General features: G+C 40.6%; 1 protein-coding gene across 1 annotated transcript; it reads left to right on the forward strand.

Moving 5' to 3' along the window:
• Positions 1 to 241: 241 nt before the first annotated feature.
• LOC110089074 (stromelysin-1) lies at positions 242 to 14,572 on the forward strand. Its single transcript, XM_020811852.3, has 10 exons — positions 242 to 4,803; positions 5,389 to 5,627; positions 5,904 to 6,052; positions 6,164 to 6,283; positions 8,024 to 8,185; positions 10,452 to 10,608; positions 10,744 to 10,877; positions 11,971 to 12,130; positions 12,747 to 12,850; positions 13,615 to 14,572. The coding sequence occupies exons 1-10, from the start codon at positions 4,564 to 4,566 to the stop codon at positions 13,716 to 13,718; spliced, it is 1,569 nt and encodes a 522-aa protein (XP_020667511.3). The 5' UTR covers positions 242 to 4,563; the 3' UTR covers positions 13,719 to 14,572.
• Positions 14,573 to 16,800: the final 2,228 nt, after the last annotated feature.

A 16,800-nucleotide genomic window follows, 5' to 3' on the forward strand; every position in this document is an offset into this window, starting at 1 on the left:
GCGGGCGGCACTCCGCTTGCACTGCCTTTCTGGACTCTACGTGGGCTGGGCGGGCATGGCAGATTGCCAAGCAGCCGCCGCCATGACAGAAGGGGGCGAAGGCTGCACTCCAGTGCCGGCAGCAGATAATGGGGAGTGGGCGGGCAGGTGGGGGTGGGGAAAGACAAGGGGAGGGGGTGTCCTTCCACCCCTCCCCCTCCCATCCAAAATGATAACTTAAAATATACAAAAGCCTGACTTTTAAAGGTTTTTTATCTTTGCCTGCCGGACGGAGAACATTAGGCTAAATTGCCTGCTGTCTGGCAACCCTATGCTTTATCCATCCCCTGCATAAATTTATATGTCTCAATCATGTCCGCCCTCAGGCGCCTTTTCTCTAGACTAAAGAGCCCCAAACGCTGTAGCTTTTCTTCATAAGGGAGGTGGCTCAGCCCAATAATCATTTTAGTCTCTCTCTTCTGCAGCTTTTCCAGTTCCACAAGGTCTTTTTTGAGCTGCAGCAACCAGAACTGTACGCCATGCTCCATGACTATGAGTTAGTGTTATTTTTGTAGTTTTTTTTTTAAACAAAGCATTCATAATCTCTCAGCTACTGTGGCCAATGGTCATAATGACTGGGAATTTATTGAGTTCTAAATACAGAGAAGAAACTTTTCCAAAGACCCTGTAACATCTGTTATATCTTCCCATATCTTAACTAAGCTTTCCTCAAGACTGCCATTTCTTAGTTGCTCATTGGTATCACCTGTCCAAATTTTCCTCACTATAACTTCTCGAACGGATGAATTTCTTGAAAAAACATGGCTGCCTCACTGTGTTTACAGCCAATTAATGTGTGCCCTTTTTACACTAATAGATTTTCATCACTACAGACAAGGGCAGCATAAGAGAAGAGGGACAATTAAAAGAAGAGGCAAATCTTTCTCCTTTTCCCACTCTTGCAAATGGGTTTTCATGGGTCCCACACAGGCCCATGAGAAGAAATTATAGTGGTACCTCACTAGACAATTACCCCGCAAAACGACGAATCCGCATGATAATGAGCTTTTGCAATTGCCATAGTACTTCGCAAAACAGTGTTTCCTATGGGCGATTTTCACTGGACAATGTTTCAGTCCATGCTTCGCAATATGGTGGGTTTTTTTCCGGGACCGATGCTTCACAAGATGACGATTTTTACAGCGCATCGGTGCTTTGCAAAATGGCTTCCCTATAGGCGATCTTCGCAAAACGATGACTATTTTCCACATTGGAATGCATTAAACAGATTTCAATGCATTCCAATGGGGAAACGTTTTTCGCAAGGCAATGTTTTCGCTAAACAGCAATTTCAATGGAACGAATTAACATCATCTTGCGGGGCACTATTGTACAGGACAGTTTCTAACAGGCAACTGAGGAAAGGGATATTGTGATTTATACTTGTGTTTATAGAAGAAATGGCTAAGAAGGAGAAGAATTATTTTCCAGCATTCTCCTCAGAAGGAAATAGATGCTCATAGCTTTCCCTGGACCTTTGTGTTTTTGTACACCTTCCAGAAATGAGAACAAACACAATCTTTCCGTTAACTGTGGCTTATTTTGCCTTATTCTAACAGTGTCAGGCATGGATTAAGACTGTCAGATGAAGAGTACGAGGGAGAGTCTAGGCTGCACTTTTCTGTCCCACCCAGCTTGTAGCTGCTTGGAAATGGCTCATTCACTTCCGTCTTCCTAGCATAGGTGTGCCAAAAAGAGAGTCAGTGATTTTTTACCTTTGGCCTGATCACAGCTGACGGAGCAGTCAGTGGGGGCTTTTTCTGAGTCAGCTTCTGCAGACTCAGCCTGTGTTTACACACTGCTATATGAGGGCATTTACTTAAAGCCACAGCTATGCTTACAATAAACAACAAAGCTCCTGCATGCATATTGGTGTGTGTCTTTTCGTGTAGTCGATGAATATGTATACTTGTGGGGCTGTCTGAGCAATATGAATAAAAATAATGGGAAATGCCGTGGTGTATTGATCAGCAGACACAGAGGGTGTTGAGTTGAATTTCTGTTCAAAGACTTTATTATATTCTTGTCAGTTTCTCATCATAAATTGTTGAATGTAACAAACCACAATCAATCTTTATTATTTCCTGAGTACATTTACTATATATCCCACACTTCCTCCAGTGAGCACAAGGTGTGTAGTGTTCAAAATAAAAAGTATTAGAGCAGGTTAAATACTCACCACACATATTCATACAGAGAGAGACTAACAGGCTTGAATCTGAGCTATGAGTTTTAAATACGGGAAATTATTTTTTTAAAAAAAGATGTGTTTATCCTATACCCTCATTCCCATGGCTCTAAAATCTAGCAAGACTTAAGCTCTGAGCCTTCTCTTTTCCAAATTATTTGCTGAACCGATTATAGTTCAGTCCCGAATATGAAGAAATTTGTGAAGATAAGTAAATCATTTACTTTTAAATGAACTGAATGAATATACCCATCTACCCTACTTCTGAGTACACGTTTATAGGATTGTAGACGTATGTCTGCTAAGCCTGAAAAAATGTCCATTTTAGCAAATCAAGCTAAAAATTAAAGACAAATGGGAAGGTGTTCCTGATGGGCAAAAATTGGGGGCAACACAGAGGTTGGAATTTCCCAGGGACTGGGATGAGAAAGTGAAGAGTATTCCAAATGATTCAACACATAAGCTTTATTTGTGTTTTCCACATGCGGAAATAAAGCAAATGTCAGCAATTTGGGAATCCTGAGAAGCAAATTCTCACCCTCTGCATTCCCCATAGGTGGCACCAGGCCCAGAAATGGCAAAAGATCCAATGGCTTTGATTTTGGGAAGTAGGAGAAAGGACTTTGGGCTAAAAAAAAAAAATCACATTTTTTCTAAATATTTCTCCATGTGGAGTTGTTGCTGGGATTTTTTTAAAAAATCGTTTTATTTTATTTTATTTATATATTGTCACATTAGTGCATAGGGCAGAGGCACTCTTCTGGATGGTTTAACAGCAAGCTAAAGCATGTATTAAACACACAAATACAGTAAAATTAAAACTAAAGGCACAAAACCAAATGGCACCAGAGACAAGTTCTCCAATAATAGCAGGACAGGAGGCAAACAGTCATTGGTGTGAAAGGCCCCCCTGAAAAGCTGTGTTCTAAGATGCCTCCTAAATGATAGCAGGGAGGGAGCTTGGTATAACACCTCTGGAAACTGGCTCCATAAGGCCAGTGCCACCATGTAGAAGAATGAATCAATATTGAATCCATACCTCCCTAGCCCTCCACCATACCCCTGGCCTCTATTTGTAGCCCTATGAGGTGAGAATCCTGACCTGAGGCAAGAGAGATTTATTTATTTATTTATTTATTTATTTATTTATTCATTCATTCATTCATTCATTCATTCATTCATTCATTCATTCATTTATTCAGCTTCCAATAAGGTGTATATGATAAAACATAAGGATTTTACAAACAGTCCATAACATATACAATAATAAAACAAATAATAAATGAAATAAAAAATTAAAAAAAATTAAATATTGACAGGAGGGAAGGCCTGAACATACAACCATGTTTTTAGTTGACTCTTAAAAAGATGCCACAGGAAGCCCCTCAATGCTTTGGAGGTACAAGGAAAGGGAATCCAATATTAGATGTCTTCTCCTGGTGTCAGAGCTTGATAGAAGATCTTGGTGTTTTTATATGTTGCGACTCCTGATAGCTCCTGGCACACTATTTTGGGGCTGTAGGTTTGCTGCATTCCCAATACAGAAATCTATCCAAAATTAGCCCTGATTTAAGAGATTATTTTAAAATAAAAATTTTTTACAGACTGGTGTTTCATTCAAATTGGCACAAATTCTAATTTTTACAGAAACATCCAAAGAGGTAATTGAATTAGTCTGCTGTAGTAACAGCAACAGCAACAGGCTAACAAATGTCATCTGGCCTAAGTCTTTGCAGACTATAGAACATTCCTTCCAATATATGGAGTTTGTGGAAGCTTCCTTGTGAAGCTGATTGATTTGCATTTTGTATCGCAAAATATGATACCTTTCACGGCAGATGTTTTCAAGTGGATAGCCACGTTAGTCTGTTCCAGGACAAGTCTTAAAAACCAAGACATTTCCGTTGGCATAAGGTTTCGTGGACTACATCCATGCCTCTGAGACAGTGAGCTACACTCCATGAAAATTTCTGCCAAATAAAACATTTTAGTCTTCAGAGTTCCACCAGACTTTTCACAATTTTTGAATTGTAAAGTAAAAATTATTATTTTTGGGGGGGGTTAAGGTAAACAAGACAAAAATAAATCAGTGCAATGCACAAACCCCTATTAAAAGGTAAAACTGTGGGAAGGGGGATACAGAAAGGGTTATTCCCACTGTTTTAAAAGATTTCATTCCTTTTGGTTTTTTTGAAAAATCCTACTTGATGAAGTCCAGACACCTTAACTGTCAAATCAGAGTGTTTTGAATTGAGTAGCAGAGGTTGTGTGTCACTCGGCTAAAAGGAGCATTTTCTGTATTTGACAAGTCAGCGGATGTTATAATATCGTGAGTCATGCTTCTGTTGATTTTTCAGAAGAAATGTGAGGTATATATAGAGAGCAATTGTGGAGCCACTCAGATTAATCCATTGGCAGAGGGTGAAAAGAATTCTACAGCTCCACAGCTGGCGTTTACAGAAGGGAAAGCCAAAATGAAGAGGTTGATACTCACGGTCATACTCTATGGAGCGCTGTCTTCTGCTCTGCCCCTCCTGCAAGAACCAGCTGCAGCAAAGGACTTGGAGCTTGCCAAGGTAATGCCTGGAGACAGAAGGTGGATGATAATAAAAAGCAGCTGACAGATTGACTAGCAACAGATAAAACAGTCATGGAATGTGTACTGCACTCCATGTGATGCTGCAGGTCTTTATGAAAGCTGTTACAGAGCATCAGTTAAGGGCATTGGGCTGGGATTTGGGAGATTCTGCTTCCCACCTGCATGAAACTCACAGAGTAAGCTTGGGCGAACCGCTGTTAAACCTACCTTACAGGGTTGCTGTGAGGAGAAAGTGGGAAGGAGAGTTGTATACGGTGCCTTGGGCTCGTTGGAAAGTGAAGACAGAAATATAACAAAATTAAATTGAGTTTATTATGGTAAAAAAAATCCAAACAAATAATACAGTACAAAATTAAAGTAAATATAACAAAGGAAAAAAAAAGCCCTTGCTTACCTATCAGCCTTCTGGTTGAATAAGTTACTGCATCTGAAAAATGGAGGGAAGAAATAAATGGCCTTCTTCATTCAGAGGCAGGAAACTGGAATATCTATTTAAAAATGTGAACATTATGTGTGGAAAAAGGTATATAAGGAATGCTTGTGTGTGTGTTTTTCCCTCCAGAAATACATGGAAAGATACTATCCTGAATCACCATCAAAACCTGTCATAAGAAGCAAGGGCATCATTGACACAGAAAAAATACGACAAATGCAGGCATTTTTTGGGTTAACTGTGACAGGAAAACTCGATACAGACACTTTGGATGCAATGAAGAGGCCCAGGTGTGGGGTGCCTGATGTAGAGGAATATAACACCTTTCCTGGGTCTCCAAAATGGGAAAAGAAAGACCTGACATATAGGTGAGCTTTCATTATATCTCCTCGAACTTAAGTTACCACATGAATGTATCATGTCATATAGAAAGAACAATAGAAGTTGCTTAATGGACAAAAGGGTTGGTGGATGAGGGAACATGAGGGAATCAGAGTGGAGACTGTGTCTTTTGGGAGGCTGAAAAAAATCTCTATGAAGTCAAGAGAAGTCTTAGTGGGTGGTCTCAGCATGGTGAGACTTGGACAATCACCAGAAATTGGACATTTAGCAAGTATTTGTCATGTCTCTCTCTATATCTGCAGTATTCAAAACTACACACCAGACATGAATCCAGCTGACGTAGACCATGCAATTGAGAGAGCCTGGAAACTGTGGAGCGATGTGACCCCACTGACCTTCAAAAGGGTTTATGGAACTTCTGCAGATATAGAGATCTCTTTTGCTGCTGGACGTACGTAAATCACATCAAAACAAGCATTAATATATTTTTCCCAAGCATCATGGCTAGGAGATTTATGTTTCTTTTCTTTTTTTTTTCTTTTTTCTTTTTTTACTTTTTAAGCTCATGGAGACTTTATCCCCTTCGATGGACCAGGTCAGCAACTGGCTCATGCATTTTCACCTGCATTTGGTGGAAATGCCCATTTTGATGAGGATGAGAATTGGACAAACGATCTGAAAGGTATTTTCCCCCACCCACCAAATATATTTAACTGTGCAGCAAGTGGTTTTTTTTTATGGCTCTTCAGTGGTTTGTCTCTACATTAACTGTGAACTATTTCAAAGTAAGAAGAATTCAGATCTAAGGATATAATTATAATGTGTGTCTGTTTAGAGGATTTACTTCGAACGTTTGACTAACAAACGGTCTTATTGTCAGTTTGTATATCATTGTGTAAAGCAGAGGTGGGGAAACCGAGGCTTTTCTGATCTGGTTGGACTACACCTTCCGTCGTTCTGGCTATGTTGGCTGGGCCTGATGGGATGCGGAGTCCAAAAACATTTGGAAGTTACCATTTCCCTACACCTAGTATCATTTCATGAACATAGGTGGGTCATCAGAGACCTGTTTATTAATAGTGCAGGACAAATAATAATGGGATGCCAGATTGCAGTTGAGTACTGTATTAGGAAAAGCTTTCTAACTATTAGAGCCATATGATAATAAAACCAGTTACCTCAGGAGGTGGTGTTTGCTCCAGTGCTGGAGGCATTCAAGAGAATATTAGACAACCCTCTGTCAGATATATTTTGATTTGAATTCCTGCATTGAGCAGAGAGGTTGGACTCAATGGCCTTGAAGGCCCCTTCCGACTCTATTATTCTATGATTCTATGAATCGAGGGGGGAGTGGGATAGGTACACAAGGCAATCTATTCCCAGTGGAGAACAGAGTGATGTAATGGATAGAAGCCACTCAGAAGATGTGGGTTCAAATCCCTGCTTGACCACAGAAACTCACTAGATCTTGCTAATACTAAACCACTTTTTTGTATTTGTCACATACCTCAAAAAAACACCCTACAATATTAGCCAGAAGTGACTTAACACATAACAAGTTCCCACTGCCTGTTCTCTTGAACAAAGATACCCAATTCCTTGACATGATTTATTAAGAGAACGGGTTTCTAAAAATTAAAGTTCCACATTTCTGATGGCTCGTCTCAGAATCTATGCATTTCCCAGCCTTAAAAATGCAGACCTTATAAGTGCATTTCTTACAGTAGTGTCTGAATTCTTTGGAATTCTTGGTGGCAGGATGCCATCGCCTAGAATGTAGTGACTCTATCAGAAATGACCGCTCAGGAGAGTGGTGCAATACAGAAAGGAAAAACATTTCCTACGCTTATATAGGGATGCGGCTAAAGCTGGAGTCTCTGTGTGATGGTGTGCTTCTCTGTTGAAAATACAAGAGCAAAACGATGCAGAAAGTGGGCTCAGAGAGAGAAGGAAAAAAGCAGGGGGCCTGGCCAAAGCTGTCTATACAATGATATGGAAAAGGAAAGAAGGACTAAGACACAAAACCCATCCCTCTATAGTCTTCCAGTTCAGATAATTTGCTACATACTCTGTTGAACAAGCATGAGCTGGAGGGATGAACTGCTTTCTGAGCCAAATTACTTCTACATCTGTTCATTCAGAAATCTTTTCCATTCTGTCCCTGCATTAAGCTATGATTTGATTAAAAGGTGCATTTGAAATGCTGCAAAAACTGTGGCAGAATTTTAGGAAAAATGCAAACATTGGTGGATTGTGACCTGCTTTTCTGCACATTAATCTGGGGAAAAAGAGACTAGATCAGATGGGATCAGAATGTGTGAAGACTGTATTCCTGAAGCTGCCATCCGCCATCTGTGATTTCTCCCCCTCTTCCAGCTGAAGTCATTTCACAGGTGCTTGTGTTCTTCCTGTTCCGTTGTAGGAATCAACCTTTTCATTGTGGCTGCTCATGAGTTTGGCCACTCCCTGGGTCTTAGGCATACCAATGTTTTGGACGCTCTGATGTTTCCGACCTACCAAATGGTGGATCCCCAAAACCTAAGGCTTCATACGGATGACATCAATGGCATACAGTACCTTTATGGTAAGTACAGACTCCTGCTCCACAGAGGCTAATTGGACGGAAAGAGATTCTGACCTTAACATTAGGAAAATTGATATCATTGGTTCTGCTAAGGCCTGAGAAACTCCAGAGAAGTATGCAATGTCTTAAGATAGTTTCTCTTGGACAGTGGTTCCCAACCTTAGGTCCCCAGATGTTCTTGGATTACAACTCTCAGATGTCCTGGGTAGCACAGCTGGTGTTGAAGGCTTCTGGGAATTTTAGTCCAAGAACATCTGGGGACCCAAGGTTGGGAACCACTGCTCTTGGAGAGTGATCAGTATCAAAAAGATTCAGTGCTGGGAGAGCTTTCTTCTTTCTTTCTGTAGTTCTTAAGAAATCAGTCTCCACCTTACAAATTCAGCTTCAGATTTATGTATTTTTTTTAAGAGTGAGTGAGAAGCACAGCCTTCTCTTCTGTCTTCCTCAGCAGGATATTTTGAATCCTGCCTTTGCAATCCTGTGCATAGCTGTTGGTTACCAACCCTATGGAACTCAAGTCAGTGGTATTTATGAGTAAACATGCATCAACATGGACCATTGTGAGATGCTCCTACCTATTAGATATTCCTGACGCAGCTTCCAAAGAGTTTGGCCCCAGTCACCTCAGGCTAAATGTCTATTAATTATATGAAATTTAGACAGTATCCTATCTAAACACCACATAATGTGACAAATTGGAATAGCTGCATTAAGGTTCTTGTTGTCTTAGATGACCTTACAATTGAGACTCTCACCATGACATAGAAGGCCAGAGTATGTATTACAAAAAAACTTGTTAATTGAATATAGAATGCTTCAAGTGCTGAAAGGCATGTGATTGTCACAAAATGAGCTTTTCATACTTCTCACAAGAAGGAGAGAGGCACAGGTGTCTCCAGAGAGAGGGGAAATGGGCAGTTCCTGGGAGTGTAAAAGAGGGGTACAGAAGGAGGTTTAAAGGAGAGAGAGGAGGAAGGTCTAGAATGCTCTTCAGGATCAGGGATACCCTGCAAGGCATGCACAAAGGAGGAGGAAGCCTGGCACTCAGCACAGGAGGAAGAGGAACCATCTTTTGTACCGTGGTTGAACTGACTGATGACCCTGACAAGAGTCCTCCGTTAGTTTGCTAGCATGGAGAGGCAGAGGCCAGGGAAAAGAGACTGCATCCACTCCAGCCCCAGAGTCTGGAGGCCCTGTGTTGAGAGGCAGAGGCCAAGTCCTGCATCTAAGTCAACTCCTGTGCTCTGTGATGCTAAAGATGCCATACTAGTCCTACAGGACCCACACACTGCAGCTGAGGTACTGGTGGCGGAAACGCCAGCAGGAGAGGAGGAGGCTGTATGAGGAGAAAAAGGACAACTGTTGTCTGTGCTTGTTTAGTGCTAGGACTTCACTGGCCTCAGTTATAGAAAAGATAAAATCGGGACACTGAGGAATATTTTCAAGAAGAAGAAAGGCTCAGTTAACAAATATTTAAGATAAATTATTACCTCAAAGTATTTGCTCATTTCTATAAAGTGATTTATTCTTATTTATGTAGTGGTCTTGGTTAATTCTTTTTGTGGCAAACGAGTGATTTCCTTGTCCAGAAAGCAGATTCTCTTCTTCAGGGTTGGCCTTACTGAAGCCAGGACTGAACTGACTGTTGCCATGAGACAAGTGTCAGGAACTTAGTTTCCTAGAATATAGGGAAGATGTGGCAGGGAATTGCTGTTGAAAACACCTGAATCAGTTTTGAAAAAACACCTGGAGCCAATGGAATTATTGGTAGGAGAACCCCAGGCTACTGGTTCCACAATAAAGAGTTTCCATCTCTAATATAAGGTAAAGGTTCCCCTTGACATTTAGTCCAGTCGTGTCCAACTCTGGGGCGCAGTGCTGATCCCCATCTCCAAGCCGTAGAGCCAGCATTTGTCCGTAGACAGTTTCCATGGTCACGTGGCCAGCGTGACTAGACACGGAACACTGTTTACCTTTCTACCATGGTGATCCCTATTTATCTACTTGCATTTACATGCATTCGAACTGCTAGGTTGCTAGGAGCTGGGACAAGCGACAGGAGCTCACTCCGTTGCGTAGATTGGGATCTTACAACTGCTGGTCTTCTGACCTTGCAGCACAGAGGCTTCTGTGTTTTAACCCGCAGCGCCACCACATCCCCTAATGTCTAATGTAGGCTACAGCTAATGTACAATTGAGCCATAAGCGGCAACTATCCAAATTCTACTTGGCTTTCAATACTTTCCCCCTTATTGTGATTTTCAAGGAACTCCTGGAGTTGATAATGATGATGACACATCAGGAAACTCCCCATCGCCAACAAATATTCCACCAGAAGAGCCCTCAACGGACATGTGTGACCCCCATCTGGCCTTTGACGCTGTTGCTAGTCTACGAGGGGAGACAATGTTCTTCAAAGGCAGGTAAATAAAGATCGGTCTTTTTCACTTCTAGTTGTCCTTTTGCAAGGAAAAAAGGTGCCTTCCCACCAAGCTGTACGTTTTCCTAAACAAATATTCCATTTTTTTCTCTCTCTCTCTCTGCCCAATCCCCTCCAGCATCTTCTGGAGGATGAATCCTCTGAGACGAGGAGTTGAGAAAAGTCCTATTTTTGCTTTCTGGCCAACTTTGAGCAGTGGCATAGATGCTGCTTATGAAAATGAAGATGCTGACACAGTCTTTCTATTTAAAGGTAAATCTTGTTGTAAGCCTCATATACTTGTTTTTTAATGTAAATTCAGTGGAACTCTGAAAGGATGTCCAGTTTATTGAATGGAAAGGATTGTACAAAAGCCCATAAACAGGAGCTGTGAAATAGCACCCAATAAAACTTCACCTCTTCAGTGTTAATCAATACCTTTTGTATAACTATCATCATATTTTAACATGCAATTGTCATATTGAAATATGCACATTAGTGAACATAAGCGGACACATTCTACAACTGAGAGAGGTGTTTTTGCTCCAGTTCTAGGGGTCAAATTGCAAATTACAAATCGTGTGTCATCAGAAGCAGACAGGTCTTCCAGAGACATGACTTTGTGCCTGAGCAATCTTACTTGCAAATGAAGCCTGTGTTTATTTCCCAACTGGAAATGAGAACCTATTTTTTATCTCATGGCAGTCACAAAGGAAAACAAGCTGATGTACAGAGGCCTTAGTCAGATCTCTTTCCTTGCACACCTCCATCCCTTGGGGGACCCAAGAAACACAAGTAGAATATAGCTAAGGAGCAATATGATAGACATTCACAACAGGTGTAAAGGTGGGGAAATAATTAAAGAGCATGGAAATTTTAGTTGAGATTAGAGGCACAGATTTGGAATTTGTATCTTTATTTTCCATCTTTTCATCCTTGAGGGAAGTCATACATGGTGCTCCCTGCCACATTCCCCTCCAGACTCTGATCAAGGCAAGAACTGTTTAGCTTCAATGAAGCCACTGTATCACATGCTCTCAACATGCAATGCAATATAGAGCTGATCTGTTGTCTTTTCCCAGTTCCCATTGCTGCAAGACAGAGGTAGTCAACTTGTAGACCTGCCATTGCTGTCATGTGATAATTCCTGCTGATTGGAGAATGATTTAAGGAGCACTCCCAAGCCATGTGAAAGGCACATAAGCTTACCCAATCAGAAGGAACAATCTCTTTTAGCATGAATTCACTGATGCCTTTTATAATCCCCTCTGCAGAGAATTCAGAATACCGAAGGCACTCTGATTCTAACTGGAATTTAGTTCATCCACCTACATGACTCAAGTTTTCTATGTCTTTCGTTTTACAGGAGAAAGGTATTGGGCTACCAAGGGAAATATTATTCAGCCATATTTCCCTAAAAACATCCATACTCTGGGCTTCCCCAGAAGCGTGAGGAAAATTGATGCAGCTGTTTATGATGGAAGGTCAAAGAAAACCTATTTCTTTTCAGGACACCACTATTGGAGGTAAGGGAATGTTAGCTAACTTACATTGAACAGTCCTGAAATTTAATTCCTGAATATTTTAAATCCCTCACAACTGAAACATTTTTTTTTTTAAAAAATCTTCTTAACTTACAATGCACCCCATACTAATTGCATGTCTTGTGAAGATCTCATATAATTTTCAATGTACTCAAAGTGAAAAAGATGTTCAAGAAATGTGTCTTGTCTTACTCTATTTCCTGCTCAGCACAGCAACTTCCTTTGTTATACATATCATAACAATCAAAGGAAGACATTGTTTACATGCCAAAGGTGAATTATATGTCTGCTTTTTATGTACCATTGTGATCAAATGCCTTTTTTCATGTGAGGGAGCACTCCTTCTAGATACAGGATCAGAACCTTGCCTAGATTTCTGGAGAGTGAGGTGCAACCCAAGGGTGACAAGTCCCCATCCTCCAAAAACTATGGGAACCCCTCAGAAAACACTTTGTGATCCCCTTAAGGGTCCCAACCCACAGGTTGGGAACCTGCAGATTAGACACTATTCTTTTTGGTAGTACAAACAGCAGTGGTTACCTTGTCAGTAAACAGTTCCTTGCAGAGGCGTGAATTGTCAACTCTTTGATTTCATTAGATATGACGAAGTGAAGAATTCCATGGAGCAAGGCTATCCAAGGAAGATAACAGCTGATTTCCATGAAATTGGCCCCAAGGTGGATGCAGCATTCCTCCGCCATGGTAAGCAGAACATCCTGGTCATAGTATTCATCTACAGAATGGTAGTGTTTGAAGGGATCGTAGAGATCATCTAGTCCAACCACAACCCCTTTTTGTGGAAAACTCTGCAATGCAAGATTCAGCAACAGCAGCTCTACCAAATGGTTGTCCAGCAATTGCTCATGGGGGAGTGATTAGCTGCACAACTCTCCATTGTTGCTTTCTCCAGCTAAGAAGACATGTTGCTCATGTGTAGGCTCCATTAGCAAGCCAAAATTTTTACCCCAGAGGATCTAACACTCTCTGTGTGTACAAAGTAAAAATGGAGAAAATGGGAGTTGAGGGGGAGGCTTATTCAGGTAGGAAATGACAGAACAGAGCTCATACATTCAAAATGTTGCAAATTTCAAACTTTGTGCAATATTTTCCATGATCCTTTATGACTGACTTTGCTGGCTAGGATTGGTGGAGGTTGTGGCCAAAAATATTTGGAAAAGCCCATTGGCTGGCTCCATGTGCAAGTTCCAGCCATTTAACTAGCTTCATACTAGAAACACTTTGAGAAGATTGATCAGGAGGTATATGTTATAAATCTTATTTTTGAAACATACATCTTCTAGAAATATTGACTTTCATACAGGGCTACAGCCATTTGAAAGAGAGAGAGAGAGAGAGAGAGAGAGAGAGAGAGAGAGAGAGAGAAATTAAAAAATCAGAACAAAATTGCAGAGTTTGTTAGACCTATTAGATATACAACAATTACTTTTTCCCCATTATCCTTTCAGGGCATTTGTATTTATTCAGTGGCTCAAAGCAGTATGAGTTTGACAGCAAAACCAAAAGATTTCTTGGCATAAAGAAGAGTAATAGCTGGCTTGGCTGCTACTGATGTGAGAATAAGAAAAAGACGTCATCAAGAACAACAAACTTCAGGCTTCGTTGTGTGTCGAGCAACAAATGATATCTGGGTTGCGCAGATCTGTCCTGTAGTTTTGAGCCAAAGATAAAATCCAGACACTGAGGAATATTTTCAAGAAGAAGAAAGGCTCAGTCAACAAATATTTAATATAAATTATTACCTCAAAGTATTTGCTAATTTCTATGTTACCAGATAATAAAGTGATTTATTCTTCTTTAGGTAGTGGTCTTGGTTAATTCTTTTTGTGGAAAACAAGTGAGTTCCTTGTCCAGAAGGCAGATTCTCTTGTTCAGGGTTGGCCTTACAGTTTCACGCAGCTGGGGAACAGCACAGTAACCCCTCAATCTTCCCTGTGCTTTAGAGAAGAGAGTTGTGTATGCCATTCGACGCTATCTATCCGTATAACTCAGGGTTTAGAAGTAAAAAGTTACAAGTAACATTATTATCCTGTAACTATGGACTTCTTGAGGTGACAAGGGTGTAATAAAGTTATGTTTCAAACATATTGTAATTGGCCAGAACAGAGTTGTTTACCGGTGTAATGAGCAGGTATATAAAGTATACTTGCTAACTTATTTGTTCTGGATAATTTTGGCTGTTTCAACCTAACCAAAACACCTCTACAAGGATTTTTCAGGCTGCAAGTAATTTCTTACCTCCAGGTTTCAATGAAACAAGGAGTGCTATTTTGCCTCATCAAGATTTCGGTGGTTTTCACAAATGGTTTCTGCAACTGGTGTCTTTTTCCCCTGTACTGGAAGGAAAGGACACCACACAGAGCTAGTGCAGAAAGACTGGCTGCATGTCACTTTTGAATGCCCATGCAACAAAGCAGCAGATATCAACATTTTATACATTATTCGTGTCCAAGCATTATTTGCCATCAAGCATTAGTTGAGCAATTTTGCGAAATTCGTGCAACAATCAATTCCATTCCCAGTCTCTTTTCACGAGCTCCACAAGCTATCCTGCTGTCTGGCCAGGTGATGAGAATAAGGTTAAGTTTCCTTGTTTTTTGCATGCAAAGATAGACAATTGAGGATTCATAACCCTAGTAAAAAGTAACAATTTCAAGTTATTTCCAAAAGTTCATATTTAATTTCATGGCCGTTCTGGAAGACAGGTCTTTTAAAAGGTCTTTTGTGTTAGTTGTATATTCATTCAAAATTGTTCGGGCGGGTTAACCCTCCCCAAAAAAAGTAACAGGAAATAATGGAAAGTTGTGGAACTTTGTAAAGGAAAAGCAGTGACACTCAATTACTTTTCAAACACTAGTAACTAGTAAGAGGAATGAATTACTTTACAGAAATAACTTTCTGAGCTCTGCCACAATGCCTAAGCCAGGCTGCTGCCCTTAGGTTGGTAAAGGATGCTGCGCCCACGCCAACATCACACAAAGCGTCAATTGCCACCTTAGCTTCTATACAAGGCAGGGAGCAGGAACAAATTTTGATTCTGCCAACAAAATATGTGGGGTGGGCTCTTCCCATTTGTTTCCAGCAGGTCTTAAGAACATAATAGCTGTCATGGTGTATCACACTGTCCTTGTTGTTGCTCTGTACTGTCAAGCCACCCCTGAAGTATGGCCACCCTATGAATGAATGATTTCCAAAATGTCATGTCCTCAACAGCCTTGCTCAGCTCTTGCAAACTCAAGACTGTTGTTTCCTTTATGGAATCATTCCATCTCATATATGGCCTTCCTCTTCTTCTGCTGCCTTCAACTTTTTTAAAAAGCATTATTGTCTTTTCCTGCAAATCTTGTCTTCCCTTTATGTGCCTAATATATAGTAGCATCAGTTTTGTCATTATTTTTTCGATTCTAGAAAGAGTTCAGGTCTAATTTGAACTTGTGTGTCTTTCTGGCAGTCCAGACTACACCACACTGGCCCAACATAATGTAGATGGGCAAAATGCCAGTTCTTCCTCTTTATAAAGCAGACCTCTTTTTCAAAAAAAGGATCTATTTAAAGCAGAAAATGGATAATGTTTAATTCAATACATAAATGTATGTTTGCTCAAAGGAAGGAAGGAAGGAAACACTTTGCTGATGAAAATGTTGTGGCTGAGAGAACTTGTTTATTTTATTTATTTATTTATTTATTTATTTATTTATTTATTCATTCATTCATTCATTCATTCATTCATTCATTCATTCATTCATTTATATCTCGCCTATCTGTTCTTGCGACCACTCTAGGCCACTAGAGTGTTTCAGCCCAGCAAATTAGAGCAGAGTGTTTCAGCCCAGCAAATCAGAGCAGTATTATTACATTTATATTTTTTGGATGGGAGGGGTGAATAAGAGAAAGAGAATTGTATATGACAGCCCTGCAGTGTAGTTTAGTGGCCAATTTCCAATCTGTAGTTTATGTAGTTAAATCCATTTGGTGTAGAGATGGACATGAGCCAAAAAACAAACCAGGATGTTTGTCAAAAATAGGTGGTTCATTGGTTCGGGTCAGGTCTGGTTTGCCAAAACTGATGAACCAAAATGAACCCAACCAATGAACATTTTTAGCAATTTGGCAAACTTCCTGATTCATTTATTCCTCCCCCTGCCCCACAGAAGGAGAACATTCCATAACCTGGGAGCTGCCACAGAGGTGGTCCTTTCCTGTGTTCCTATCAGCCATGTCTATGTTGGCAATGGGACCAACTGGAAGGCCTCCTCTAATTATCGTACCAGGAAGGTTCATATAGGGAGATACAGTCCTTCAGATAGCCTGGACCCAAGCTGAATAGTCTGCAAGAGCTGAGCAGGGCCGTTGAGATCACTTATCCATAGGATCACCATATGCAACTTGATGGCATGTAAGAACAACAATACCTAAAGCTTGGGCAAGCCTGACACTAACATGAGGCCAGCATTGGTGATAGCCATAATTCCATGGGAATTCCATAACTAGAATACCACAGCTAAGAAGGCCTTCACTCCACACAAGGCAAAATGAAGATCTGAATTCTTAGCCAAAGAAAGAGAGAGAGATGCTGCCTTCTCTAGGTCCCAAACCATTTAGGGCTTTAAAGGTATCCCCTAACTCCTTGAAAC

The sequence above is a fragment of the Pogona vitticeps genome, chromosome 3, assembly GCF_051106095.1.
Source record: "Pogona vitticeps strain Pit_001003342236 chromosome 3, PviZW2.1, whole genome shotgun sequence".
NCBI classification, from domain to species: Eukaryota; Metazoa; Chordata; class Lepidosauria; order Squamata; family Agamidae; genus Pogona; species Pogona vitticeps.